The following is a 27,868-nucleotide window of genomic DNA, read 5'->3' as shown; positions in this document are numbered from 1 at the left end:
ACCCATTTAGACATTTACTTTGCCTACTAGATGCCAGATCCTGCTAGGTACTAGAGATTCCGAGATGAAAAGACAATCGAGCAGTCTAAGAAAGGAAGGAGCAGATATGGAAGTGCATAGAGGCCCCCAATCCCATCTAGTGGGAACTATTTGTTATCCTAAATTGAATGAGCGTTAGGAAACTTGGAAAAGTGCCATGTGAGCCCTATTCCCTGCCCACCCCCCCACCCCCCGCCAAATGCCTTCACACCCAAATGCACAGTGCCTGACACATAGTAGGTGCTCAAATTTTTGTGGAATAAAAAGATACAAAGGATGTTACAAAATAATAGGATTTAAATTCAGGCTGTTAAAAATAAGTTCTTATTGATAGAATTCATCCCAAATGCATGGCCACCAAATTAACATGTTCTTCTTTTAAGATGGGAATAACAGAACATTCAGAAATAAAGGGAGGAGTCTAGGCAGTGATGAAGACCTGAGTGTGAATTCTCTATCAATTAAAAGCTGTGAGACCCTGGACAAATCAAATAACCTTGCAGTGCTTTGGTTTTCATATCAGTTAAATGAAGACAAGACAACCTAACCTCAGAAGTAAGGACTGAGAGAAAAATGTCTATAGAGGAGCACCTGGCAATGAGGGACCACAAAGCTCTGAACAACTTGCAGCAAATGTGGCTACAGCCACATGAGCATTGAGCACCACACTGCGTCCTGAGTTGGCCAAGCTCACCATGGGGTCCCCCAAGACAGAGAGGGAAGAAAGCACAGAACTGGAAAGATGGCTTCGAGAATTTAAAGGGATTGAGGGTTAAGAGGTAGGAAAAGGGCACAACAGCAGATTCAGTGGGTAGCAAAGAGGTTTGCAAGGTTACAATATAATTGGCTTCTGTAGGCACCTTCGAAGATGCTACTTCCTTTTACAAAAGAGCTAATAATAATATAAGTACATCACCTTCTATGGGAAAACATCGCACTGCATTGTATCAAAATCTAATGACTAAATTGAGAAATGAGGAAGCCTCTTCTCAGTCCTTTGTCTCCTCTGAGTGTAAAATGAATAAAAAATCAGCTACTCTGAATCCCTTTCTTACAGTACTACCAGTACCACTAGGAGTTGGCAAAAATTTATTGGTGCCTAGCATGTTTCAAGCTCTGTGCAGAGCATTTTTGATGCATTATCTCACTGAATCCTCATAATGGTCTCGATTCCATCATCATTGTAACAGAGGCAAAGTAACATAGCTACAAAGAATGAGAATTGGGCTGGAAGAGATCACCAACTAAAAAAAAAAAAAAAAGCCTATGATTTTAACTATAGTAGCTACTACTTTCAAATACAGAGGTTTGGGGAAAACCTCTTCAGAGAAAATATGGAATCACTAACTAAAGGGCACTACCTACGTCTCACCCTTTTAACTCATTAACACGTGGTTGGCTGATATTCGTCCCCACCCCTGCCCTTGGATCATTCCTTTGTTGCCAGGTTCATTTACTTGCAGTAGGTAATACGGCTAAAAGCAAGGCTGGGTTTTGTATAAGAGACAACCAAAGCTAAATACAAAAACAAACAAAAGACAAAACCACAAAGCTTAGGTGCAAATACTTATTTCACTAAAAAACATGAAGGCAAGAATTAATTGAACCCAGGCTCACCTATTTCAAGTGTTAATATTAAGTCAACCTATTTATAAACCAAGTCACATCCATGAACACACTAAAAGTAATTTGCACCAATTTTGGCCCGTTGTATACGCTCCTCCTCAAACTGGACTCTAAAAATGATTCTTAGGGAGATGAGTGCTTAATACATTATAAAAATTTTTGTTGACATTTCATCGAGAGTCTTAAAAAATATGAACGCTGGGGGGTGCCTGGGTGGCTCAGTCGGTTAAATGTCTGCCTTCGGCTCAGGTCATGATCCCAGGGTCCTGGGATCGAGCCCCACATTGGGCTCCCTGCTCAGCGGGAAGTCTGCTTCTCCCTCTCCCTCTGCCTGCCGCTCTGCCTACTTCTGCCCTCTCTCCCTCTCTGTCAAATAAATAAATCAAAATCTTTAAAAAAAAAATATGAACTCTGTAATGACTATCCTTTAAATTCAGACTGCTCCATGATTTCAGTGCCATGTTTCCATTTGTGGTAATGATCAAGTTGGTCGTCTATTACTATTTCAATTTTCCCGAGCTAATGAGAAAAAAACAGAGGATTAAATACACAAATAAGGTGAGCCCAAATGATATCATAGAGCACTAAGGAACCATCATTAAAGGCTTTCTGTCAGAAAAGTCACAGCAGAACTAGCTCTACATTGTATTTGATAAATATGCCAACTCAAAAAACAAACAAATGAAGTAAGCAGGTGTCATACCAGCCAACAGCATATTTATCCTAAGAATGATTTTGTTTTAGCCAAATATCATCATTAATAAGTAATATTAGGGGCACCTGTGTGGCTCAGTTAGTTAAGCGTCTGCGTTTGGCTCAGGTCATGATCTCAGGGTCCTGGGATTGAGTCCCGCGTCGGGCTCCCTGCTCAGCAGGGAGTCTGCTTCTCCCTCTCCCTCTGCCCCTCCCCACTGCTCGTGCTCTCTCTCTCTCAAATAAATAAAAGTCTTCTAAAAAATACATAATATTAAATCAATATTATTATTATAAATGTTACTCTTGGCAGTTTTGTTGTATTAGTTTTAGTTATAGTTGCAGTGGTAAAAGTGAACATGAGTTTATATTTGGCTTTTTTCTTCATATATAATAAAGTATCATTAAAATAAATATATTTACATAACATTGTAGCTGTGAAAACCTTTTTTTAAGGAAGTTTATACATCATTTAAGTTTTAAGGAAGTTTACACATCTAAATGCCATGTCTCAAACTATAGTTGACCCTTGAACATCACAGGTTTGAACTTCATGGGGTCACTTATACACAGATTTTTCTGGATAAATACAGTACGGTACTGCAAATGTATTTTCCTTATGATTTTCTTAACATTTTTTTCTCTAGTTCACTTTAAGAATACAGAATAAATATAACATACAAAATATATGTTAATCTATTATTTATGTTATGGGTAAGGCTTCTGGTCTATGGTAGACTATGAGCAGTTAGCTCTTGGGGTGTCAGAGGTTCTATGTGGATTTGTGACTGCCCGGGCTTCGGTGCCCCTAACTTCTGCATTGTCCAAAGGTCAACTGTACATTAGTTTGGGAAGGGCTGAAATCAATGAGCAGTCTCCCACATGCTGCCACTCTGCTGCTGCATAGTCCACACAGAGCAAGTGTGACGCAAAGCACCTCACCACAAGAAGCTTATAATTCAGTAGGACAGAAACTGTCCATATGAGGGAAAAACATAGTCTTTAACTTGTGGCAGCCAAGGAGGTATGGGAGAATCCTACGAAAACTATAGGAAACACACACAGGTTCCTACACAATGTCAGGGATTCCAGAACCCTGTCGGGGTTTCCAGGATGAAAACGCTTAGTTAGAAAATAAGTATAGTTTAGAGGAGGTGCATTATTCCTTTTAATTAATAAGCAACATGCAACCAGGAAAGAAAGAGTGGGGACCAAAAAATTGAAACTAGCTGGATCAATAAAGGAATTAGGAACAACTAATAGGTTTGGCTGGGAAAATTTTGCTCAAATAAAGGTATACACAATTCAAAATCTCATGATCTCATTTTTAAAGAGTCAAATTAAAAACTACTTCATCATCACTGAAATATTTTTATCAGAAATTTTTCTACATTAGAGGAACACATAAGTACAATGCAGGTGGAGAGAATTATCAGAAATACGAGTCTACTCCATTTAGAGATATGGGCACAATCTACGGAAGGTTAAATGTGGTAATAAATGATAATAAATTTGAGATAAGCAAAAGCTACATTAAGCTTTGCAAAGCCAAAGAATCTCTGGCTTCCCGGTGTCTTTGGGCTTCAGAATATGACTTCTGTATAGATGAGAATTAAAGGATACATCTATCCAATTAGAAATATTAATGAAGAGTTATGTTTACAGGTTGCAAAAGAACCACTAGGTAATATTTTGAAAACCCCAACACAGCATTTTGTTGAAATTTATTTTAGCCAAGTGCAGACTTTGAATAAATGAAAGGACTTAATTGCTAAATTTCATGGTATGTCATAGAGAAAAATACCAAATTTCACTCTACTAAAGATTAATAGAAAAATCATAATAAAAACTCCAAATTATTTACATAGCTTAAGTAGATATTAAAGATTGCAGACATGCTCTGAGGAACACAACTAATCATCGACCCACAACCCATGCACAGCTAATTACTAACCAATATGGAGAAAACCTTCATCACCTATTCAGTTTATAATGTGGCCCTCACATCAAGGTTTTGTCATTTCTGGTCTTAACAAGAACCAGTCATGCAGCGAATTTAAATCAAAGCGCAAGCACAATCTTAACACAGGTTTATTTCATCTCCTTTTTTTCCTCTACTTTTTCCTTTTTATTTTCAGAAGAAAGCAAACTATGTTAATTCCTAAAATACACAACCTACAAGGGTGGCCTAGAGTTCTCTATCACCTCCACTTCTGAAAGCAAACTCTCCAGCTAAAATAAAATAATAAAACCAAAGTCTTCCATGGAAAGGGCATCTTATGAAATTGTTGTTTGAATAAGCAAACTAGAGGTTAACATCAGACATTCATTTCTAGGCTTGGCCTCCTCTCTCCAAGCCCAGGAATTCCAAAGAAAAAGCCAATCTCATCTAAAACTGATGAAGTTTTGTCATCTTTCCTAGGAAAGGTGGAAGAGCTTTTCCTGATCAACATTGCTCAGCTACTCATCTCTAGAACCCTCTCAAATAACTCCAACTGAAGTCTGACAGGCTTAACTATTAAAAAGCCCTCTTGGGTAAGATTTTATGTACAGCAACTCAGAAGAGACAGGTAATGGAACAGAGCCCATATTTTATATTTCTTACCAGCTAGGTTATCTTTTGAAGATAGCATCCATATCACCACCACCCTGAAAAAAAGAATGCTGGATACTCACCTGTTTTTATAACATTTCCATACTTTCCTGAAGATAACATGACTTCACGGTTCCTTCCATGCATAGTTCACCCTTGAATAACACAGGTTTGAACCCTATGGTTCTGCTTATATGTGGATTTTTTTTATATATAAATATTGTACTGTGCTGTAAAATGTATTTTCTCTACCTTATGATTTTCTTATTAACAACTTCTTTTCCCTAGCTTACTTTATTGTAAGAATATAGTATATAGGGGCACCTGGGTGGCTCAGTTGGTTAAGCAACTGCCTTCGGCTCAGGTCATGATCCTGGAGTCCCGGGATCGAGTCCCACATCGGGCTCCCTGCTCGGCGGGAAGCCTGCTTCTCCCTCTGACCCTCCCCGCTCTCATGTACTCTCTCTCATTCTCGCTCTCTCAAATAAATAAATAAATCTTAAAAAAAAAAAAGAATATAGTATATAATAAATATACCAAATATGTGTTAAAAGTATTTTTTTTAAGATTTTATTTATTTATTTGAGAGAGAGAATGAGATAGAGAGATCATGAGGGTTAGAGGGAGAAGCAGACTCCCTGCTGAGCAGGGAGCCCGATGCGGGACTCGATCCCAGGACTCCAGGATCATGACCTGAGCCGAAGGCAGTCGCTCAACCAACTGAGCCACCCAGGCGCCCCCCAATATGTGTTAATCCACTGTATATATTATGGGTAAGGCTTCTCATCAACAGTAGGCTGTTAGTAGTTCAATTTGGGGGGGGGGAGTCAAAATTTATACTCAGATTTGCGACTGCATAGGGAGTCAGCACCCTTAAATACCCTGCATTGTTTAAGGGTCAACTGTACTTTAAAAAGTGGAGAGGGGCACCTGGGTGGCTCAGTCAGTTAAGACATCGAACTCTTGATCTTGGCTCAGGTCATGATATCACACAGTCCTGTGATGAGCCCCACATGGGGCTCCATGCTCAGTGCAGAGTCTGTGTAAGATTCTCTCTCTCCCTCTCCTTCTGCTGCTCCCCTTAGCTTGCGAGCATGAGCATGCTTGCTCTCTTTCTCTCAAATAAATAAATCTTTTAAAAAAGTGGCAATACATCATCAGGTGTCAGTATTCCCATACTGGTTGGAATTTCAGTGGGAAACTGAGTCCCGCATTTGAGAAATTGAATGGTGCCCCCTTTTTTATAGTATCTTAATATATACATCCCTTCCTTGCAGCAACACTGCCTTCAATAGAATCTGAATATTTTCGGTGATGGAGGCCAGCGATAAATAGTATGGATCAATGAAATACAAATAATTTTTAAAGTTTCTAGATTGCTGCAGATTAACAACTAGAAATTAATAAATGAAAACCAACATAATGTCATGCCCAATCTGTTTTTATGTTCAACTGCTAACTAGAGTAACTTCATCAGGAATGTGTTAAGAAAACTGTGAATCAGAGTTAGCTAGGCTCCTTTTACCAACCTCAGCACTCCCCACTCTTCCAATCAATCAGTCAATCAATTAATCAACCTATCAAGGAAAGAATACATTTATCCAAAACCAGGGCAGAAATTCCTCTCCTACCATAAAGAATTAGGATCCTGATAAGTGCCAGAAAGGTAAACACAACTGATAAAATCAACAGCTTGAGGGGAAAATAAGGTAATAAGGAAATGAGGTTAGGAGTGAACTTTTAAACACTCTGGTAAATGCATGAAACCTGATAAAAATAAGGGAAAACATGCTCAGCTAGAAAATGTGGTATTTTATATACTTTAAGTATAAAAGGAGACCATTAATTGTCTTATAAGTACCCCAAGCAGTAGATACTTTTTAGGGTCTCACTGTGACTTGGAGACATTCAGAAAATGATTTGGCCTTGTTAGAGGTAAAGTAAGTTCTGAGCAGCTATGTTTCCCCTAAATCTGGACCTCCATGAAAATCTTCATCTCTAGGGGCTAGCTGTGAATCCAGAGCTGCAGAGAAACATGAAGAATTCAAGGAGGAGGAGGGCAGCTATGGCAAAACCTTGATTTATCCCACACAGCTGCACAGTGTCTCGCCCCCACCACCAGGTACTGAACCTTAGTTCTGCTCCAGCAGTTGGGTAAATGCCCATTATCCCTCCTCTCAGGCCGCCTCTGTGCAGTCCCAAAGCAGCCTCACCCATCCTGGCTTCCTCCCAATTCACTGCCTTGTACCGGACAATCAGACGCGGAAAAGATTGGGAGTCAAACTTTCTAAATATTGCTCACACACCCCTCATTGATACACTCCCAATCTGTCCACATCCTTTCATTTTGTTCTTTTCATTCGCTATCAACTACACACACCACCGACCCAAGGAGAGTCAAGGTCTGATTGAAGCTAAATATTAGTCCGTTTTGGAAAGCCAAATAATTCCCCTCTGGTGTCACCTGTATTAAATGTATGAGAGCTACACTTCTTATCACTGATACAGCATGTCCTTTTCTGTTATCAATTCAACTCTCTAACAGTAAAAAGCAATGAAATACTCACAACAGTGTTGTACTACCAAGACAGGGATGCTGTATAGGGTGCTTTAGGGAAAAAATGTCATGGGGCACAATAGACTAGTCCTTCTTTAGGTCTTGGGAAGGAATTCTCCTTTTTCATTTTCCTTGGACTAGTCTTTTCTTTCTGATATACTGTGTACTCTCAAGAGCAGTGACTGGGATTCCTATGAAGAAGATCTCTGGATCAGTTGAGATTAGGCGTAGCTATGACTGGTAACCCAAATATGTGGCTTAAACAAAACAGCTTACTGCTTTCTCATGTAAAAGAGGTTCAGAAGCAGGAAATCCAGTGTCGGAGTGTTGACTACCAGATTGTCAGACTCAAGCGACTTCTACCTTTCACTTCAACCATCCTGAGTAAGTAACTTTATCCTCATGGGACCAGTATGGGTTGCAGGAGCTTTAGCCAACACAGATGCATTCCACACTGGAAGGAGGAAGTAAAAGAAAAGGGATTTCCATAAACTATCTATCTCCTGAGCAACTTTTACTTAGATCTCACTGGTCAAAATGTAATACCATAACTCTATCTAGCTGTGAGGTAAGAAGGCTGGTTAGGCAGTCATTTAATTGAGCACATTACCACTGTAACACAAATCACACTTTTATCAGTGAGCCCAAATGGAATCATGGATACTGCATACATAGCTGGATGTCTCTGTCAGGGTCTCTGCCAGTTCTCAATCTGGGCATAAGCCTTGTCTCGAGGGAATCCTTGAAACACCTGAAGGTCCAGCCTTGTTCACTAGACACCACTGCCAAGGATGGCAGTCTCCTAGTAGGGAAGAGCACACTTGTTCTGGGTGTCCCTTTGCATCTTCCCCCAAGCACCCTAACATGGCAGGGAGAAAGCCATCAGGGCCTCTAGGCCTGGCCAGATCCGTATCCCCAGCTCATCTCAACAACATACAAGGCAATACTCTAAAGGTGCATCTTTCAAGTTAAGACACCAGAGCACAGTTCTCAGAGAAACAATGTTATAAATAGTGAGAGGTTTCCAGGTTTATCCACAAAGGACCACTTCACAGGTAATGTAGCAAAAATAGTATTCATTTGCCATCATCTAAAGTGGAATTGATTGGATTTCGATAGATTACTCTAATGAGATGTACAGGAGAGCCTGGACAGAAAGAAAAAGAAAGAGCAGGGACCAACTCCTACTTCTTGCTGGCTTTGTTCTCTGGCAAGTGCAGCTTTCAACTGCTCTCTCCTGAACAAGTAACTTGTCTTACCCCTGTGTTTTTCCATTCAGAGGAGTTCAGGAAAAAGGAAGGAGACACTGCGCAGACTACAATAAACTTGAGCTGGACAACATCTACAGGCAGCTGCATCTGCCTTCCACATTTGAGCAGGGGAATGAGAACAGGGGTTTTTCGAATTGAACTGTGCACCTCAGAAGATACTTAGTCCTAACCCTTAGTACCTGTGAATGTGACCTTATTTGGAAATAGTGTCTTTGCAGATGATCACTAGGGTGGGCCCTAATCCAATGACTGTCCCTATGAAAGGGGAAGACTTGGACACAGAAGGAGTCATGCACACAGGGGAAATGCCAGGTAATGATGAAGGCAGAGATCAAGTTGATGCATCTACAAGACAGGGACCACCAGAGTGACAGCAAACAACTAGGATCTGGGAGAAAGACCTAGAACAGATCCTCTCTCATAGACCTCATGAAGAACCAACCCTGCGGACCCCTTCATCCCAGACTTCTAGCCTCTGGAACTGTGAGACAAGAAGTTTCCATTGTTTAAGCCACCAAGTTTGTCTGTGGCACTTTGTTATGGCTGCCCTAGCACACTAATACAGGGGGTGACTGGGTCACATCCACTCACCTCCGTGAGTCTGGGGCAAAGCTCCCTTTCTCTCAAGAAGTCCACACTTCTCCAGGGCCACCATTTTCCACAACCATCATTCATGTAACTGAGGCTCCAGGCATGCATGTTTTAGGGGGTGGTTCAGGAATATTCACCAAGCCAGAGTGAGAATGAGGGGAAGCCACAGGACCCTCCACCATAACAAGGATCATCTACCACTGTGACCAACAATGAGAAGTCAGACGCGGCTCAGTTGGATACCTATGTTTTCAAAGTCTGCATGGGACAGAACTACACCAGTAGGTAACTGCCAAAGGCTTCTGCAGAAACAGAAGTATCTGAGTCAAAGGAAAAATGAGAGCAAAGGACTATGCACCGGAGGCATTGTAACCACTCAATTCTCGTGACTCAACAGGTTCAAATATGGAAATGTATTCTGTCAATTTCTCTTAAACATGTTTCTCTGCTTCCATAACACCTCTCCTTTCCTTCTCTCTCTCCTGCCCTTTCTGCCATAGGATGTGGCTGGAAGACACTGGAAATGGAAGAGGCTGAAAAAGCTGGTAAAGAAAGCTAAACCTTTTAATAAATAGAAGTGAACTAGAGGAACTCTCACTTCTATGTGCATCCACTCTCCATCTTTTACTGTTTTTAATAAAAAATCTAGGAAGGGAAGACTATAATGAATACCCACCTGGTTATCACCAACTACTCCACTTGACATGTCAAAAATAATCACTGTTGAAGCCCCCACCCCCACTCCATGATCTTTCCCCCAAGAGGTAACCACCACCATGAATTTGGTCTTTGTTATTCTCACACATGCCTTTACACTTCTACTACAAAGACAACCCACCTAAAATGATGGTGCTCTTTGGCCGCATATCCACTGGTTACTTTTTTTCTCTTTTCTTTCTTTCTCTCATCTATCAGAAGAATTATTATCAGATAAATGTATTCAAAAGCATGGCAGTAATAACTACAAATAGCTCGTTTTATCCCTATCAACTACTATCTATTTTATTTACCCGTGTTCCCTTCCCCCACAAATCTGTGAGTTAGGGAAATCAAGCCAGAACAATGGGAAATACGCTTTGAATAGGTATCTCTTTCTGGCACTCAATTCAGATTGGTAAATGGAAATGTACATCACCCATGCTTAAAATTCTCTTTGAGAAAAAACCAAATGGATGAATTAGAATTTAGGATAATATTAAATTTATATTGCACTTCTTAAAATTATTTATTTATTTATTTAGAGAGAGATAGCACGAGCAGGGGCGGGGGGGAGACAGAATTCCAAGCAGACTCTCCACTGAATGCAGAGCCCGACTTGGGGCTGGATCCTGGGACTCTGGGGTCATGACTCGAGCTGAAATCAAGAGTCGGTCGCTTCACTGAGTGAGCCACCCAGGTGCTCCTTGCACTTCTTTATACAGAGGACTAGAAAAACATTAAAACATAAATCAGCAACTATTTCATCACTTCTACCTGTTCTCATAAAAGACTTAAATGCAAACAATGAAGTAACAGTGCACCAGACACAAATACATTAAGCTGACAAGCCAACATCTACCATCGTATTTGGATCACATCACATTCTTTTTTTAAAATAAGATTTTATTAATATTTATTTGAGAGAAAGAGAGCACAAGCAGAGGGACGGGCAGAGATAGAGGGACAAGCGGACTCCCTGCTGAGCATGGAGCCCGACATGGGGCTCAATCCCACGACCCCATGATCACGACCTCAGCCAAAGTCAGATTCCTAACTGACTGAGCCACCCAGGCGCCCTGAGGAGTTCATCACATTCTCGTTAGAGGTTGGGGAACAACTTAATGTAGGAATTCAGTAATTGCTCAGTCAGCTGACTAAGGGGTTAGTCAGTGGGAGCGTTAAGCAGTGGGGGAAATATGGGATTTAAAAACATTCTACAAATCTTTGTGGAACAACTCTGACATGCCAGGCATGGTTCTAGACACAGAGGATATAGCAGGGAACCAACCCTCCTGGCTCTAGGGAGCCTGCATTCCAGCGGGGACAGTGTGTACAAAGGTTCACTGAGCAACTCTGGGAAACCCTCCTTGATCAATAGATCACTCCACAAACCACAACTTGGCTAAGAATGGCTGCAGTGCTGGTTTCGGGGGAAATCTTAAAAAGCCCCAAGTGTTACAGCAGCACAAAGAAAATCTGTTCTATTCCCTAAATGAATATATCATCTCTTTGTTGACTATGGGAACCTATTAAAATGTGTTGTGAGAAGTGATTTGCTGCACATAAAAACGAAAAGCTTCCTTGAACCTAAACAAATACTGCCAACAGCTACAGAAAAAATGTTAGCGTTCTGAGTTTTCTAAAATGAATTACTGAAAATAAGGAAATTCCTCAGTACCCGAAACAAGTATAGATGACCATTAGTAACAGTCCACCACTTCGCTCTCCTGGCTCTTTCTGTTCAAAGGCACAGCAAATGTGGGCAAGCAGAGAGTACTCAGCTCATATATGACTGGTCAGCTCCAGAAAGTACTTCCCCACTGGAAAGAAAATGCGTACCAAGAATCAATCATCATCAAGTAATGAGGAGTTTAAGAAGAGCCTGAAGAGAAATACACTAAAATGGCTTTCGGGGACTATCTTTACATGGTGAGATTATGGCTGAAAACTTTTATTCTTTATACTTCTCTATTTTTCTACAATGGAAATAATGAGGAAAAAATGATAAATGCTTTATGATCTGAGAATTTTCACAGTAAAATAAAATGCTACTCCATTTCTTAAATGCTAGGAGCCTCTAACACTGCAGATACCTAAAGGAAAAATTATTTAATGCATCAAAAGACACATGTGAAAGCTACATTCTCTGCTTTTTAAACTATCTTTTCTTTAAGTGATAAGGGGTAATTTTGAATTCATCTTCTCCAGGCTGTATTTTCTAGTTTTACAATGGTCACCTGCATGACCGATATAAGTATTATTTTCTATAAAGACCAGTTGGCTGTAACTTATTAAGATATTATAAGTTATACATTTTTACTCAAGAAATGGACAATAGGAATAGTTTCTGCCATAAGAACAGTTCTTGGAAATGCCTCCAGGTTTGAATTATTTCCCTCCTTACAAGGACCTAGAGAAGCTCAGAGAGATTAAAATACACCAGCTCTTCATAAATTAGCTATTTCCATGGAACACCGGTCCCCGGTCTTCCACTATCACTGCTCTGTCCGCGTATCAGCACCACGTCTGATGAATCAATGACAGGAGACAGCAACAGGGAGAAAATGGAATGGGAAGGTCTGCTTTTCAAGCCTCTACCCTATAACATACATTGCAGGATTAAAGTGTTTCCTGATGATGGAAAAACAACTGATCTCAGGGCCAGCTACCTCTTTTATGACAGGTTTTTTAAGCTCATCTTCGAGCTTGCTTCTGCTCTGAACCCCATTTCCCAATCATTGGATGGTGGGTTATGAAGCCAAAGAACAATCTGTTACATCTCTGAATGCCTCTACCTACAAGGCCAGATTCCATCAGTCTTCCAACCAACAGCCTGAAATAGATGACTGCGCTCTTAGGTGAAGGTCAGTGCTCAGGGTTACAAACACGAGCAGAATGATTTCTATAGGGGCAACAAAAAAGAGCCAGAGTTCCGGCATCCTCAACAGAGTCATTTACAGAGAAGCAGGACGGCAGTGGCCCCGAGGCCTGAGGCAGAGGAACGTTTAGGGTTTCCGGCGGATGCAGATTTAGGATACGGTACTAGCAAGCCAAAAAGGAGAGGATAACCTGAAACACGTCAGCCACAACCTCGCAAAGTACCTATAGCCCTCAAAACGCTTCGTCACTGGCCCGTTTCTTTTCTTTTTCAGACAGGTCTCCCAATGGCTGGCTAGCGAGATTGTTTTTCAGCCTTCATTTTTAAGGCTCCTGCTGCCAACACCTGTCTCAATTGTCATTGGCTGACCCCTAAAGATGGGTGTGAGAGTCTCCAATATTAACGGACCCCAAGAGAACAATTCTTTCTGCCAGGCTCACATTGGGTATGAAAGCCTTCAACTACCTGGCATTTCTTTTAATCAGTTCTACTGCTTTGGGGCTCATTTTACAAAGCCATCTGGCTTTGCAAACATCAATGCAAAGACTATGAAAAAACCCACTTTTTATTGTGGCCCTGCAATGGGGAGCAATCTACTTCAAAGTATGTTAAGCTCCAAGGGTTCTGGTGTAGAAATAGCTTGCTAAGATTCTTCATTGTTCAGACATCCAAGGAGCCTAGCCCTCTAGAAGATAAAAGGATTCTTCTGAAAGCACCATGTAAAGGAAAATATTTGTTCAGTCACAGTGTCCCTACAAATGTGATCTTATGCTCCATGGCTGGGTGTCTAAGAAGATGAAAATGAAGGGGCCTTAACAGATCTGGTGGAGACCTGGTCAGATAAATTAAAGGTTGGGGGACATGTGCTATCCTAAATTGGAGAACGCTGAGGTGCCCTCCTTCCTGTGAATATTCTACTCATTCTTCCAACACGTTCCATACCTCAGGACGGCATTAAGGAGAAATGCTTTGATTTTTTTTTTCTTATTTAATCTATACAACTGCAATTATATATATATTTTTCGACTGCAATTATATTTAAAATATCTTTATATTCTACTGCTTTGAGAGGCTCACTTTTGAAGTTTTCTATTCATACATTTCAATAGCCCTACCCCTTTCTAAGAGATTGTAAGCTGGCCTTTGAAAAATCCAATAGTAGGAGAAGGTACCGATGGAGGTGGGGTTTTTTCCCCTCCAAATAGCTATTTCATTCATTAGAATTTGAATGGTAGCAGAAATGACAACAGAAAACTCGAGGAGACTGACATTTCAACATTTAGATGTACAAAAATACCGTGGGGACTAATAACGCGGGGTCAAATTTAATGTGTCCTTTTATTTTTTTTAATTTTTTTAAATTTTTTTTTTTAAAGATTTTATTTATTTATTTGACAGAGAGAGACACAGTGAGAGAGGGAACACAAGCAGGGGGAGTGGGAGAGGGAGAAGCAGGCTCCCCGCTGAGCAGGGAGCCCGATGCGGGGCTTGATCCCAGGACCCTGGGATCATGACCTGAGCTGAAGGCAGTCGCTTAACCAACTGAGCCACCCAGGCGCCCCTAATGTGTCCTTTTAAAAAGTTGTCCCTTGACATAACTTAACCTGGGAGTAAGAGGACTCTGGCAGTACAGGTCCCCGGCTCATAACAGGTTCCCCAAAGCAGCCGCTAGTCCTCTTTAAGGCACAGAGAGGAAGGGTCGTTGACTACTGACCCAGCGGCTTGACCTGAATAAATGGGCAACACAGTTCTCTGACAACGGAAAGGACAAGCGCTTACGTCACACTCACAGCTAATTGATAATTTCTGCCATCAGCCCAGGGACAGGCTGGGATCTCACTCCTAAAGACATAAATCTTCTCTGATGCTACTACACTCTACTACCAACAGACCTGTTTAAAACTGAAGCAATATGGAAGCCTCACACTTACACTGGATCTGTTGCATCAATATTTTCTTCCACCTCCCATGTGTGGAAGGTTTAACATATTCTAGCAGATTAAAGCAAAATAAAGATGAGAAACTGGTGATACTCCATTTTGAGACAATTTAAGACAGTGCCAAACCCAGGAAAGTGATATTCAGTGAGGGTAACATTTTAACAAGAACAAGAGCATAGTATTAAATTACTACAATGTTATGTGAAATTACATTTTGCCCTAGTCATTTGGAGGCAATCTTTGCAAATCTTAAAGTGAAAATCTGCACAAAATATTTACCTTGATTCAGTTTTAATTTCCAGTTTAAGATTTTTTCATTGTTTAAAAGTACAGTATCACATAAGGTTGGTTGATTTCAGTGTGATCCAGATTATGAACATCTATTAGTTAAGGTGGGTTCCAGTTTATCTCACCTCATCAGGTCCAGGAATGATATCCGTAGGCTTCAGGAATATTGCTTTGAACCCAATACCTGCGATGTTCTGGGAGCTACATCACTGTTTTTCGGTCAGCAAGGAATATCATCACTTGCTTAATATTTTTATGTAAAGTGCAGGGATTCAACGTAACCCTCATCAATTCATCTAAATCAACACAGATGATGTATTCTATCCAATGTTGCAGATGTAGGGGATTTTCCTCCTCATTCTTCCAGTCCTATGAGCATTACTGATTATTCTAGTGCTTGTATCCTCCCCGTGTAGGACTTCAAGGCCTCTAGTCAGAGTGGTTTTGTGAACACGCTGTTGGTACACTGTAGGAACTGCAGTCTTTCTAGCTTCAAGGAAAAACTGTTTGTGATAAACAGTCACTCCAACCCCTGACCACAGATAGTGGTAGTGGTTTATGTTTGTTGTTTATGTGGTTTATTTATGATGGTTGTTTATGTTTGTTTGACAAACACAGAGAGGGGTTCTCTATTCTATTTTAAACAAATTTTTCCAGAGTCTCTGGGATCAGGCAGCCCTAGAGCTAATTGAAGTCTTAGCTACTGGACATTAGTTTTGAAAAAAATTCCTTCATTATTAATCTTATCATACCCTTCCTTACTGTTTTTTTACTATGATTTTTCAGTTCCTGCAATAGCCTGCATATATTTAAAAACAAATTGGTCTTAAAATTAACAATGTAGAATTTATATCCATGATTGTATTTCAAATATACTCCAATTATATCTTCTAAAATTTATGTTTATCAACTGTCAATGTTGATCCTCATTAAAACTTGAGTACAGGAAACAGAATCTGAGTGGATCAAAATACAGCTTCTTTGACAACACCAGAAACATGATAAGCCTTTTATTTGGCACAGTTTATATCATTTGTTACCTATGACAGAACATGATCTGCTGCTCTGAGCTTTTGGTAGGCTCAACTTGTTCAACGACTTATAAGTACCATTTAGTCTGTCACTGAAATTTCCACTATGGACCTGCAGAAGAAATTCCTTCAGTTTGGTTCATCTGACGTTAACAGCTCAACCTCCACACACTGTTGAAAGCATCTTTGAGCTTTAGCACAAACAAAAACAAAAACAAAAACAAATCCATTCTGAAACCAACAAAATGTTCCCTACCCCAATAATGGCATCTAGCTATGTTCCTGAAAGAGTCTGGCTGCTCTTTAGTGGAAAGTAATATTAGAGGCCAGAATCCAGGTACATGGAGTATCTACAGGATGGTACTGGATCTATGAGCTGGATGGAAGTCGGGAGCTAACTGTTCGTTACCTTCTTTAGAACAGAATACAAAAATTCTACTTGGCTATGATTTAATAAAGATTCAAAGTTCACACAGACATTTTAAATTTAACTCTAAACTAAGTTCTTTTTTTGGTCTCAGTGTGAATAATTTAAATTAATTCCCTCTCTCTTTTCTAAATTACCATCTTTAATATTCATACACATGCCAAAAAGTGCCACAAAAATTCATTTATTTGAATTATAATACCATTAAAGGTACGAGGAATCTCATTTTTTAAAAACATAATTGTATTTTGTCCAAGTATTTCATTCAATAATAATCACAATACATTATTTTACCATTTCATTTTTGGCTACAGAACTAATGGTTTTTTCTAATTAATCAAGTAAACATGGGTGGAACCTACATGGGGATCTCCCTTTGCTTTCATAAGCAAAATACAGACCTTATGTGTGTTTGTATATATATTTATCTGTAAGATGTTACTATTATTTTTAATCACATGCAGTTTTAGTGTTTAGCTACAGCATTTCAAATCCCCTTAGAAAAACACAAACTTAGTGTTTTAACTTAAGTAAAGTTTCCAAAAAGCAACTGAGAATATTAGTGAACACAATTATTATCACAGTAACATAAAGTTAAGAATTACCAAAAACATGTAAAATACTAGACAACTTTACCCAAAATTTCAGGTGTGACAGTTTCTTAGGTCAAGATTATTTAAGTTTTAGATGGATAAAGTCATAAAAGATCACAAAATGCATGGTTTGTTATGCCTGTCTACAGTTCTTTGTTTACATTATTTATATAGCCGTCAACCAATCCAAGTCTGAGTATACTTTATAGTTTGGCACATAAACAGAAATACAAAGTATTATAAGGTCACAGTCACTGAGAGCATTAACCACTGAAGCTTTAATGCAATAATCTAATTTTCGGATAGATTTCAACATGTCATGCCTGTAACCCCCATTTCTCCATTTTGAGGTAATTGTACAGTTATCACAAAGTAAAATCACATTTAAAGAATCAAAAGTCATAGAAGAAATGAGGCCTCAGTTTATCAATAAATATTTTCCAATTAGAAATACCAAATGAAGAGATTCCCCAAGCTGCGAATTATTAATTTAATTCTACTTATCATATATTGTTATATTACCTTTTATATTCAAAACATTTAAGATAAAATTCCCCAACTTTAATTAAGTTTTAAATTTAAGTATGAAAAAAATAAATGGCTAAAAACAACAATGAAAAGTATGAGAAGACCAGTGAAGGACAACTTACCAGACATTACAACTCACTAGAAAGCCACTGCATTCAAAACAGAATGGTGTTGGCACAGAAATGGATAGGGATCAAAATACAGGGTCCAGAAATAGGTCCAAATACATATGGCATCCTTATATGTGGCAAGATAACATTTCAATCCCATGATAAAGGTTCTTGTAATAACTAGAAACTAATGAAGACAGAATCCTACTTCGTATCATGTACAAAACTTAAAAATTGCAGTCAGATTTGAAGGTTTTAAAAACTGGGGAGAAAATATAGGAAAATATTTATATGACCTTGGGACACCACCCTGAACAAAACGGATTATCTCAGAAGCAATAAAGAAAAAGACAGACATATTTGATTAAATAATAATTAACAATTTTCATGTGGCAAAAGACATCACACACAGAGAGAAGAACGGTAAAGATATATTTGCACCCATATAACCAAGGATTAACATTTCTAAAACACAGTGACTCTCAGAAAATATAAAAGAAAAATACTACCAAGCAGAAAAATGGGCAGTGGAAATGAATATGAAGAAAAGAGAAATTCACATGGATAATAAACATACGAAAATATTCTCAACCTCAACAATAGTGAAGAAAATGTAAATTAATGATCAGTGATAATTAGACTGGTAAGAATTAAAAGGAGCAATGACATCTAATGCTGATAAGAATGTGGGAAATGGGCACTCTTACATGCAAATATCATTTGCTATTCCTTTGAGGAAAATCATTTATCTTTATCTGTTAAAATGAAAAATACACATACCGTTTGACCAAGCAATTCCACTTCTGGGAATCTATCCTATAGAAGAAAAAAAAAAGGACCAGTACGTAAGGACGCAGGTACAAAGATGTTTATTGCAGCATTGTTTGTTGTGTGGCAGAGGAAGAGGGGGGCATGGAAATAGCATGAATGCCCAGTGATGGGAGAAACAGTTAAATGAAATGTGGCATATCTATAATATGTAATTATTTTTTAAAAGAACAGGATAAGTTGGTAGATGCTAACGTGGAGGTAACAAAAGCAAATTGGTAAGGTGAGAAAAGCAAACTGAAGAGTAAGTGCCATAATCCCATTCTTAAAATGGCAGCCACAGCACAGCACTCATACGTACGTGAAGGAAGGCATGGAGGAATACAGACCAGACTGACAACACCTACCTACGGCTCAAAGTGGAAACAGGGATTACAAGGGAGAAGGATTACTTACTTTCTCTTAGTGTTTTTCTGTGCTGTTTCGCTAGTGGCTAGGGGCACCACATTACTCTTACAATTTTCAAAAATACACTTAAGAAGCAATTATTAGCTCTTACTAGTGGAGTAGGGCAGTATTTCCAGACATTCATCCTCGGTGAAACAGTAGCAAATGAACAAATACTCCTTTCTTCCCTTATGCCAGTCACCGCAGTATTCATGTTTAATTGCTTGCCCAGGAACCGTTCCACCTCTGTCCCGTATGGCTATTAGCCATGTGGTTTGGGTGGGTTGGACTCCCCGGGGGCCCCGAGTGGTCTAAGCCAATTCTGGAGACAAGAAACACAACTTGGAGCCACTTCTAGAATTCCCATTTTCTAGCAGTCACAATAAAAAAAAAAAAGGTGGAGGTATTTCTAATCATGCACTTGCATTCTAACTCAATAAATCCCAAAATACTACTGTTTCAACATATACTTAACATACAAATTATTTTTTTTTTTTTGAGAGAGAGAGAGAGAGCATGAGATGGGGGAGGGTCAGAGGGAGAAGCAGACCCCCCCGCTGAGCAGGGAGCCCGATGCGGGACTCGATCCCGGGACTCCGGGATCATGACCGGAGCCGAAGGCAGTCGCCCAACCAACTGAGCCACCCAGGCGCCCTTTCAAAAAGAATTTATTTATTTGAGAGAGAGAGACAGAGAGAGAGCATGAGAGGGGGGAGGGTCGGGAGGGTCAGAGGGAGAAGCAGACCCCCCTGCCGAGCAGGGAGCCCGACGCGGGACTCGATCCAGGGACTCCAGGATCATGACCTGAGCCGAAGGCAGTCGCCCAACCAACTGAGCCACCCAGGTGCCCTAACATACAAATTATTAACTAGCTATTCCACATTCTTATTTCATTAATCTCAGTTCAGACAGGCTGTATTTCAAGAGCTCAATAGCCACATGTGGCTAGTGGCTACCGGACTGGATGGCATGAGTCCGAGCTAATGAAAGAATTGTTACCATATTCAAGGGAGACACATAATTCAAGATGGCCCACTTAAAGAAAAACTCAATCACAGGAGAAATACCTTCTCATGAGGAGAATGAATAAGAAAAAAATAACCCTGAAAACTGCTGACAGCCATGTGTGGGCTACAAAAGAAAGCTCAAGTGGGATGAAGAAGAAACTGGGTCCTGTGCCAACACTGAACCTCAGGATCAATGGTGCCAGAAGCCTGGACCATTTAGTTACATGAGCTATTTTTCCAGCCACTTTGAGTGAGGTTTTCTATGACCTGCAATCCAAAGTATCCCAAATGGACACTCATCTATGGCCAAGGCCATGTCTAAACAAATAATTTCTTCTTAAGCAAATTAACTCAGACGTTCAACACTTCTTCCATTTATTTGTAGTCAGGCCATGCTTTTGTTAAACTAGATTTGGTAACATTTTTAGACATCTTCTGGAAACATGCCTGAAGATTTCCACAGTCTAATTCCTGATCATCCACAGTAACTGTCTATGGTCACTACCCAAGAGAGTAGTTCTCCTCAAGACAATACAGACAGGAGGTGCCAGAGAAACCTATCAGTTTCACTCTCATTCTACCCTCTTTTCTAGTCCTTCCTCTCCAGATCAGGGTTCCCCAACTTGAGCACTACTGACATTTTGGTGAGATAAGACTTTGTTGGGGGCGGGAGGGGGACTTATTTCCCTGAACACTGTAGAATGTTTCACAGCATCCCGCTAGATGATAAGAGAAATCCCATTCTCCCAGTAGTTGTGACAGTCAAAAATGTCACGCCCAAATGTCCTCTTTGTGGACAAAATCACCCCGGTTGAAAACCACTGTTCTAGATCAACCACCAGTTCAAGTGTACAAGTAACCTTCATTGTCCTGTTAGACTGAGTTATTGCAGAAAACATTAAAGTATGATGCTAGCCCTCTGTTCCCTGCATCACAAGCTTTCCACGAACACATGAGGTTCTAGAATCTCATATGTTCATGTCTTCCTCTTCCCTTCCTATGCTGACCCTGAGCTTTCTATTATACTCTTCTTTCCAGAAGATATGTGCCTACTTCCCTCTAACTTCAGCTTGAAATCATTACCTGAGCTGCTCCCAGAATGAACCACCCAACCATTTCCCTTGGGCTTCTCTGAGGGGATTTTTCTGACAAAATATTTGCTCATTTATGGTCATTCATTCCTCAACTCGGGCTCCCCCAGCTGCGCCACCCAACTCCTCCATCAGTCCATCTTAGGGGACAACTCCCTGTCTCTCCACACTGTAACAACTCATACTTTATCCTCCCTAATCCATCTCTAAGACTAGAGTTTCATTGTAATAACCACTGGAAAACTTCACAGGCTCTCAAACTATAAAGTTAATTCAATTCCAGTAAAAATCTCAACATGTTTTTGTTTTTGTAGAAATTTACCAACTGATTCCAAAATTAAAGAACCTAGAATAGCCAAGACAATTTTGGGGAAAAAAAAAAAATCAAGATGGAGAACCAACACTACCTAATATCTAAACTTACTATAAAGCCACAATAATCAAAACAATGTGGCATTGCTATAAAGACAAAGAGGTCAAGGAGAAAGAATGTAGTCTGTAAATAGACAAACACAAATAAAGACAACTGATTTCCAACAAAGGTAAAACAGAATTCAGTGGAGAAAGGATGGTTTGTTCAACAATTGGTGCTACAACAATTAGATACCTACATGCAAGAACATGAAGGTCAATCCATACTTCACCCATACACAAAATGAACACAAAATGGATCATAAACTTAGAATTCAGAACTGTAAAATTCAGAACTATAAACGTTCTGAAAAAACAACAGGAGAAAAGCTTTGTGATCTGGATTAGGCAAAGACGGCTAAGCATGTTCATTTAAAGGACAAATTGATAACACAGACCTCATCAAAGTTAAAGACATTCGCTCTTCCACCGATGCTGTAAAGAGACTGAAAACACAAGCCACAAGCTGGGAGAAAATTTACCAATCATATATTGCAGTGTTATCTATAATGGCCAAAAACTATAAGCAACCCTAATGTCCATCAACGAATGGATGGATAATCAAACTATGGATAACCAAACTGTACCCATTCAATAGAATGTTAATTAGCAATAAAAAGTAGTGAACTATTAACATATGCTACAACATAGATGAATCCCCTAATAATTAAGCTGAGTGAAAGAAATCAAACCAAAAAATTAAAAAAGTACAAACAGTATTGTTCCACTCATTTAAAATTTTAGAAAATACAAACTAATCTTTAGGGATGGAAAATACTAGGAATTGCCTGATTTGGCATGGGGTGGGGGGAATGGAGCGAGTCCTAACAGATCAGTAAGGGGAAACTTCTGGGCAAGACTGCTGTTTCATTCCCTTGATGTGGTGGTGGTTTCGCAGGTACATATATATGACAAAGTTTATGAAATTGTGGGCTTTAAATTAAGTGCAGTTTATTATATGCCAACTGTTTTCCATAAAGCTATTTGTTTCTTTTTCCTTTTTAAAGGTGTTGGGGCGGGGGCGCGCCTGGGTGGCTCAGTGGTTAAGCGTCTGCCTTCGGCTCAGGTCATGATCCTAGGGTCCTGGGATCGAGTCCCACATCGGGCTCCCTGCTCCGCAGGGAAGTCTGCTTCTCCCTCTCCCACTCCCCCTGCTTGTGTTCCCTCTCTGTCAAATAAATAAATAAAATCTTTAAAAAAGAAAAATAAAGGTGTTGTGGGGGGCACTGTTAGCTGTTGGGGGAAAACAAACTGCTGGACCATGGAGGGCTAAACTGCTCTCAGCACAGTTGAAACTGGTTCATGCCACATGGAATTTCATGAGAAGGAGCTCTTTTGGAGTGTGTTGCGTGCTTGTTTCATACTGTTTTAAATTCTGTGGAGTAATACAAATGAAATTCAAAACTCCTGGGTACTTAACATAATACAGCCCAGGTGATGTTAAATAGGAGCCTAAACATGTGTGCTGGACAGGGAGAGATTTGACAGAGCCTCAAGAAGTACCGATTTCCACTACCTTTACTGTAATTTCCCTTTTAAGTATCTCCCTCCGGACCACCACCACTATGACCGTTCCTCCTGTGGTTCTCAAGATAAGTCTGACCAACATTTCTCAGAAAAATGAGAATAAAGCCAAGTGGCCTGAATTCTCAAAGATAATAATTAAGTAACATGCTTTAACCAGATGTTTGATGACAGTATTTTCCCCTGCAACTCTATCAGAATCAACTGCATTTATATACAAATTGAAAATACCTTGGAATCCCACCTAAAAAAAAAAAAAAAAAAAAAAGCCAACACTGTTCCCCTAAGACATGAAACCCGTGTACTGATCTATTAATTTCATTTCGGTATATGATGTCAAGTGCATTTTTAAAATATACTCCATTGCCTCCAAGTGCTTCTTTAATCCACAAGGACTGGGTTTAGCATTTAAACTAATTTATCCTAGACATAAAAAACCTTCTGCTTATTCTCCCAGATAATTGATTCTTGATTTGTTAAGATACTAAACACTATGCTTTATACCCTGAAATGCTAAACCCCTGGTGAACTCACTCATGTGCCCCATGCAGAGCAAATACCATTGAGTGCCTCGGCAGAGAGGCCAAGGGGAGCTAAGAAAAGGAGAACACACCCTCGCTTTGTCTGCTGCCAGCTCAAAGGGACGTCCCCACTGTCCCTGCATTAAACATTATCCTTTGCCCCACAGCAGCTACAGGAGGATGTCGTATGATGCCAACTTCTCAAAGCAAATACCGTCTTCAGTTCTTGGAACACGAAAATAAACCCCAAAGATAAGCTCTGCCTCAAAGCTAGCCTAAGGAAAAGCACAGACCACCCCCAACAGTAACATGAAAAGGCAGCACTGGAAAATCAGAGTTTAATAAGAGATCGGCACCCAGGGCTAATGCCATTCCCATGTTAATCCCATTGATCTGGATGACACAACCCAAGTTAGAAATCACTTTTCCTATACAATAAAGAGCACAAAGCATATGCCAAACCAGTATTTTCTAAAAGAACAAGAACACTTTCCACATAAACTTCTACAAAATATGCAAATATTTCTTGAAAGATCTTATACTTCTAGAATAAAGGCATTTCAAAATCTTTCCCTCAATATCGTATGCATATTTGAATTTATTATGATTACAAATAAAAATTTATCTTTTTTTTTTTTTTTTGCTAGGTCAAATGGATGTCACCTATTTCCACATGCAAATAAAATTCACAGAATGTACTTAATGAAACTCTCCCCCCTCATTAGAGAACTCTGCGTAGAATTTCCTTATGGTACTACTCACAAGTTACTTGGGTGGCGTATGAGGTGAAGCAGAGCCCAGAAGGCCATGGGAAGAGACATGTACAGTTGCTAGCACGTTCTACGGGCTCATCTTATGTTCCACACCCTGAGCATGCAGAAGCCCTCCAACTCCTCTAAGGAGAGGGGACTTTACAGAACAACATGTGAGAAGTCCATGCACGTGTATTCAGAGGAAAGAAACGGCCCACCAGGATTGTCAGCGGGTGAGACCCCTACTGCAGAAAAACAAAGAGGGGACCCTCAGATAACCTCTCCCCAGCTGTTGAGGTTGGACAGTCAGATGCCACGAAGAGTAAAAGGGCAGGGAGCTGAATTCTCGGGAGTCAGAAGAGCTGAGGAAACAGGCGAGACTGTAAGGAGAAACACCAGGACACCCGTGCGATCTTGCAGCTGCCGCCCACCTCTCCAAGGTCCCCCTCAGAGGGCCCGGCTCATTACCACACCACCGAGTACCGAGGACAATGCAGAACTCGGCCACTTCGCTGTCACACTGGATGACGGACGGCACTCACTGCAGCTGGGACTGCCACGCCACACCAGCCTGGCTCGCCCTAGTCTCCTGATCAGTCTGAGTAAATTGCGCTCCCTGGCAGTCCTGGGGTGTACCTCGAGGTCTTCCCTTTGGTTGCAGTTCCAAGTGCAAACACTCAAGAAGAGTTGGGGCTGAGCTTTCCAAAATGTTCCAAGAAACCAGGACAAGCATGATCAAGTCAAGCATACGCTGTGGTGTCTACCGTCCACACCATGGACGTTGATGCTAAAACTCCTGTCTTTCAGAGCGAAGCACACCCACATCCGTGCTGATTATGTCTTTCCAACTCAAGTACACACTTAAAAAGGAAAGGGTGCTTTCCAATCCCTGGAGGGTAGGAACCCTAAATTCTTGTCAGAGTTCACAGTCAAGGAACTAGCCTAAGCACAGGCAAATCTCAAATCCTTTGTGTTACTAGTTCCACACTTCTCAAATAAAGGTATGTCCAGTCAGATTTCAAGAAACCAGGACAAGCATGATCAAGTCAAGCATACGCTGTGGTGTCTACCGTCCACACCATGGACGTTGATGCTAAAACTCCTGTCTTTCAGAGCGAAGCACACCCACATCCTTGCTGATTATGTCTTTCCAACTCAAGTACATACTTAAAAAGGAAAGGGTGCTTTCCAATCCCTGGAGGGTAGGAACCCTAAATTCTTGTCAGAGTTCACAGTCAAGGAACTAGCCTAAGCACAGGCAAATCTCAAATCCTTTGTGTTACTAGTTCCACACTTCTCAAATAAAGGTATGTCCAGTCAGATTTCCGTTCCGGTTTCTTCCAGCTATGAAATTCTGACTAAAATTTTCTGTATGGACACAAATAATAGCCCACTTCATTTTCCTCAACACCTTTCTATCCCAAAACACAATTTCAAGAAGTTATCTGTATACTATGCTGAGAAAAAGGACGGGCAGGTCTAAAGTGGGAGCTTATTCTGGAAGAGGGGTTGCTGAGCACAGAGTTCCCTCACAGCCTGATAACAAAGAGCCAGAACATGTGTGGGGTCCGTCCCCACAGCACACCTAGAAACCTCCTGTTACCAGGCTTGACCACCATGGGACGCAAGGGAAAGATCTACCCAAGGTTATGGGGCCAAATGCCCTCTTTAAATCCATTGAAAAAGCTGGGGAAAACCCCAGCTCCTCAGAAAATGCTCTGCAAATGATCTGGCTTTACAGGAATTTTCCCAGCCTACTTTGCAGTCTTTGGTCTAACCCTAGAGAACAAAAATAAGAGATGGGGGAGGGGATGGCACAGGGAGGGCTTAACTCCTGGTACTTTTTATTTCACAGAGCACGTACATAGTACTTAGAGTAGGCCACACACTGTTATAAACACTTTACAAATATTAGCTGATCTAATTCTCAAGACATTCCCCATTTTACAAATGAGGAAACGAAGACACCTAGAGGTCCAGTGACTTTCTGAAGGTTGCAGCACTGGTTAAATGGCAGAGATAGGATTGAAACCCAGGCACTGTGGCTCCTCAGTCCACGCTCTGAAATGCCTATTGAGTAACAGACCCGAAAAGGTGGCTTTTAGTGAGAAAGCAGCAGCAACCATGCGCGGGCCTCAGGGGGTCACTGTACAAGCCTGTATAAGCCTCGCTGAAAAGGAGTGCTCACCCAGAAACTCCCCAAATTCCTGTTTGGTTCAGTTTTGTTAAAAAGTTATTCTAGTAAATGTGAAGTGGAGAACTTCCCCTCGGGCCTTGGGGGAATCCAGAAACCCACTCTGCCACCATACACAGCCTGAAGCTCTAACAACACTTCTTCTCAACTGTGGGTGGCATTTTAGGCTCACCTTGAGAACTGGTGGAAGGTCCACCAGCCTCCACCCCCCCTCCACCAACATACCCCCTACCTCCCAATACACCCAGATTCTAACCTGCACTCTGAGTGTGTTTGGAAATGCGCATGCATTTTGATAAACCTCCCTAGGGGACCTAACCCTTCTCGCCTTGGAGCAAAATTAAGGTCTTCCTACAATTTTCAAAGGTAAGAAGATCAATCCTACTTTGCTTCTCTCTGGCAGGTCTCCTCCCTACCCACTTCACAGAAGATGAGAGTAGGCATGATAAGGGACGCTGCAAATACATGCCAAATACCAAACTAGCTCTTCGATGAATATATAAATGCAATTGACATTCTTTCACAGGCTGCAATCCTCTCTTTACTCTCAGGATATATTACACCATTCTCTTTTGATATAAACATGCCACTTTAAATGCTAATTCAGATGCAACACTCAATTTTTTATTCGTTTTGTTTCTGGGTTTCTAACATTCAAAATGACACTGGACTTGCATTCGGCTTTGACAAGAGATATTTTGAATTCTTGTTTCAATATTTATGGGTGTGGGAGGGAAGAAAGTACTAAAAAGGAAGCTAAATTTATTTTAAAACTCACCCAACTAACAAGTATGGTCTACATGGCCTTTGTTTGGCATGAATTAAGCCCTTTCCCTCCGTCTCAGGAAATGTTGCCTTCACCTTGCTGAAAAACTCACAAAATCTAATTCAACTCGGTTGTAAAATGAAGGCGATTCCCTCTTTTCATTCTAGACTGAAACTACTCATTTTACTCAAACTACTTTTCTAAACAGTTCATCAAGGCAGTATGCTCTAGGCTGAAATACAACCAGCGGGAATAGGTCTTCTTTAAAAAAAACAAAACAAAACATTTCTATACATGCCAAGTACCTCAGCCCAAGCCTATTCAATTACACAAAAGGTCGCTTCCTAGCTGGTCTCAAAACGAGAAATTCCAACCTAACCCAGGACCTTCAGTTCAGTATATCTACAGCGAGACAAGCCACCTTCTACGTCCAGCAGGCCTAGAAGCTTCCAACAACATCAGGGGCCTCTGCCTCCATAGTCCTGACCACCCTCTGACAACACTCTCCCCCTCCTGCTTACTC

The 27,868-nt window shown here is 40.5% G+C and overlaps 1 protein-coding gene across 10 annotated transcripts in view; it reads right to left on the bottom strand.

The window, feature by feature from the left end:
* Positions 1–27,868, bottom strand: part of MAST4 (microtubule associated serine/threonine kinase family member 4) — a 545,730-nt gene that overhangs the window by 220,653 nt on the left and 297,209 nt on the right. For 2 of the 10 annotated variants that reach the window (XM_045895811.3, XM_064596186.1), the window contains one exon: positions 18,645–18,680. The exons of the other annotated variants lie outside the window; for them this stretch is intronic. In XM_045895811.3, the coding sequence (XP_045751767.2) occupies positions 18,645–18,680 (36 nt within the window). The remainder of the gene's footprint in view (positions 1–18,644; positions 18,681–27,868) is intronic. 10 annotated transcript variants of the gene reach the window in all.

The sequence above is a fragment of the Mirounga angustirostris genome, unplaced genomic scaffold, assembly GCF_029215605.1.
Source record: "Mirounga angustirostris isolate CCGP_5_RB_7025 unplaced genomic scaffold, mMirAng1.0.hap1 SCAF_7, whole genome shotgun sequence".
Classification (NCBI taxonomy): Eukaryota; Metazoa; Chordata; class Mammalia; order Carnivora; family Phocidae; genus Mirounga; species Mirounga angustirostris.
This window is presented reverse-complemented; position numbering and strand designations above follow the sequence as displayed.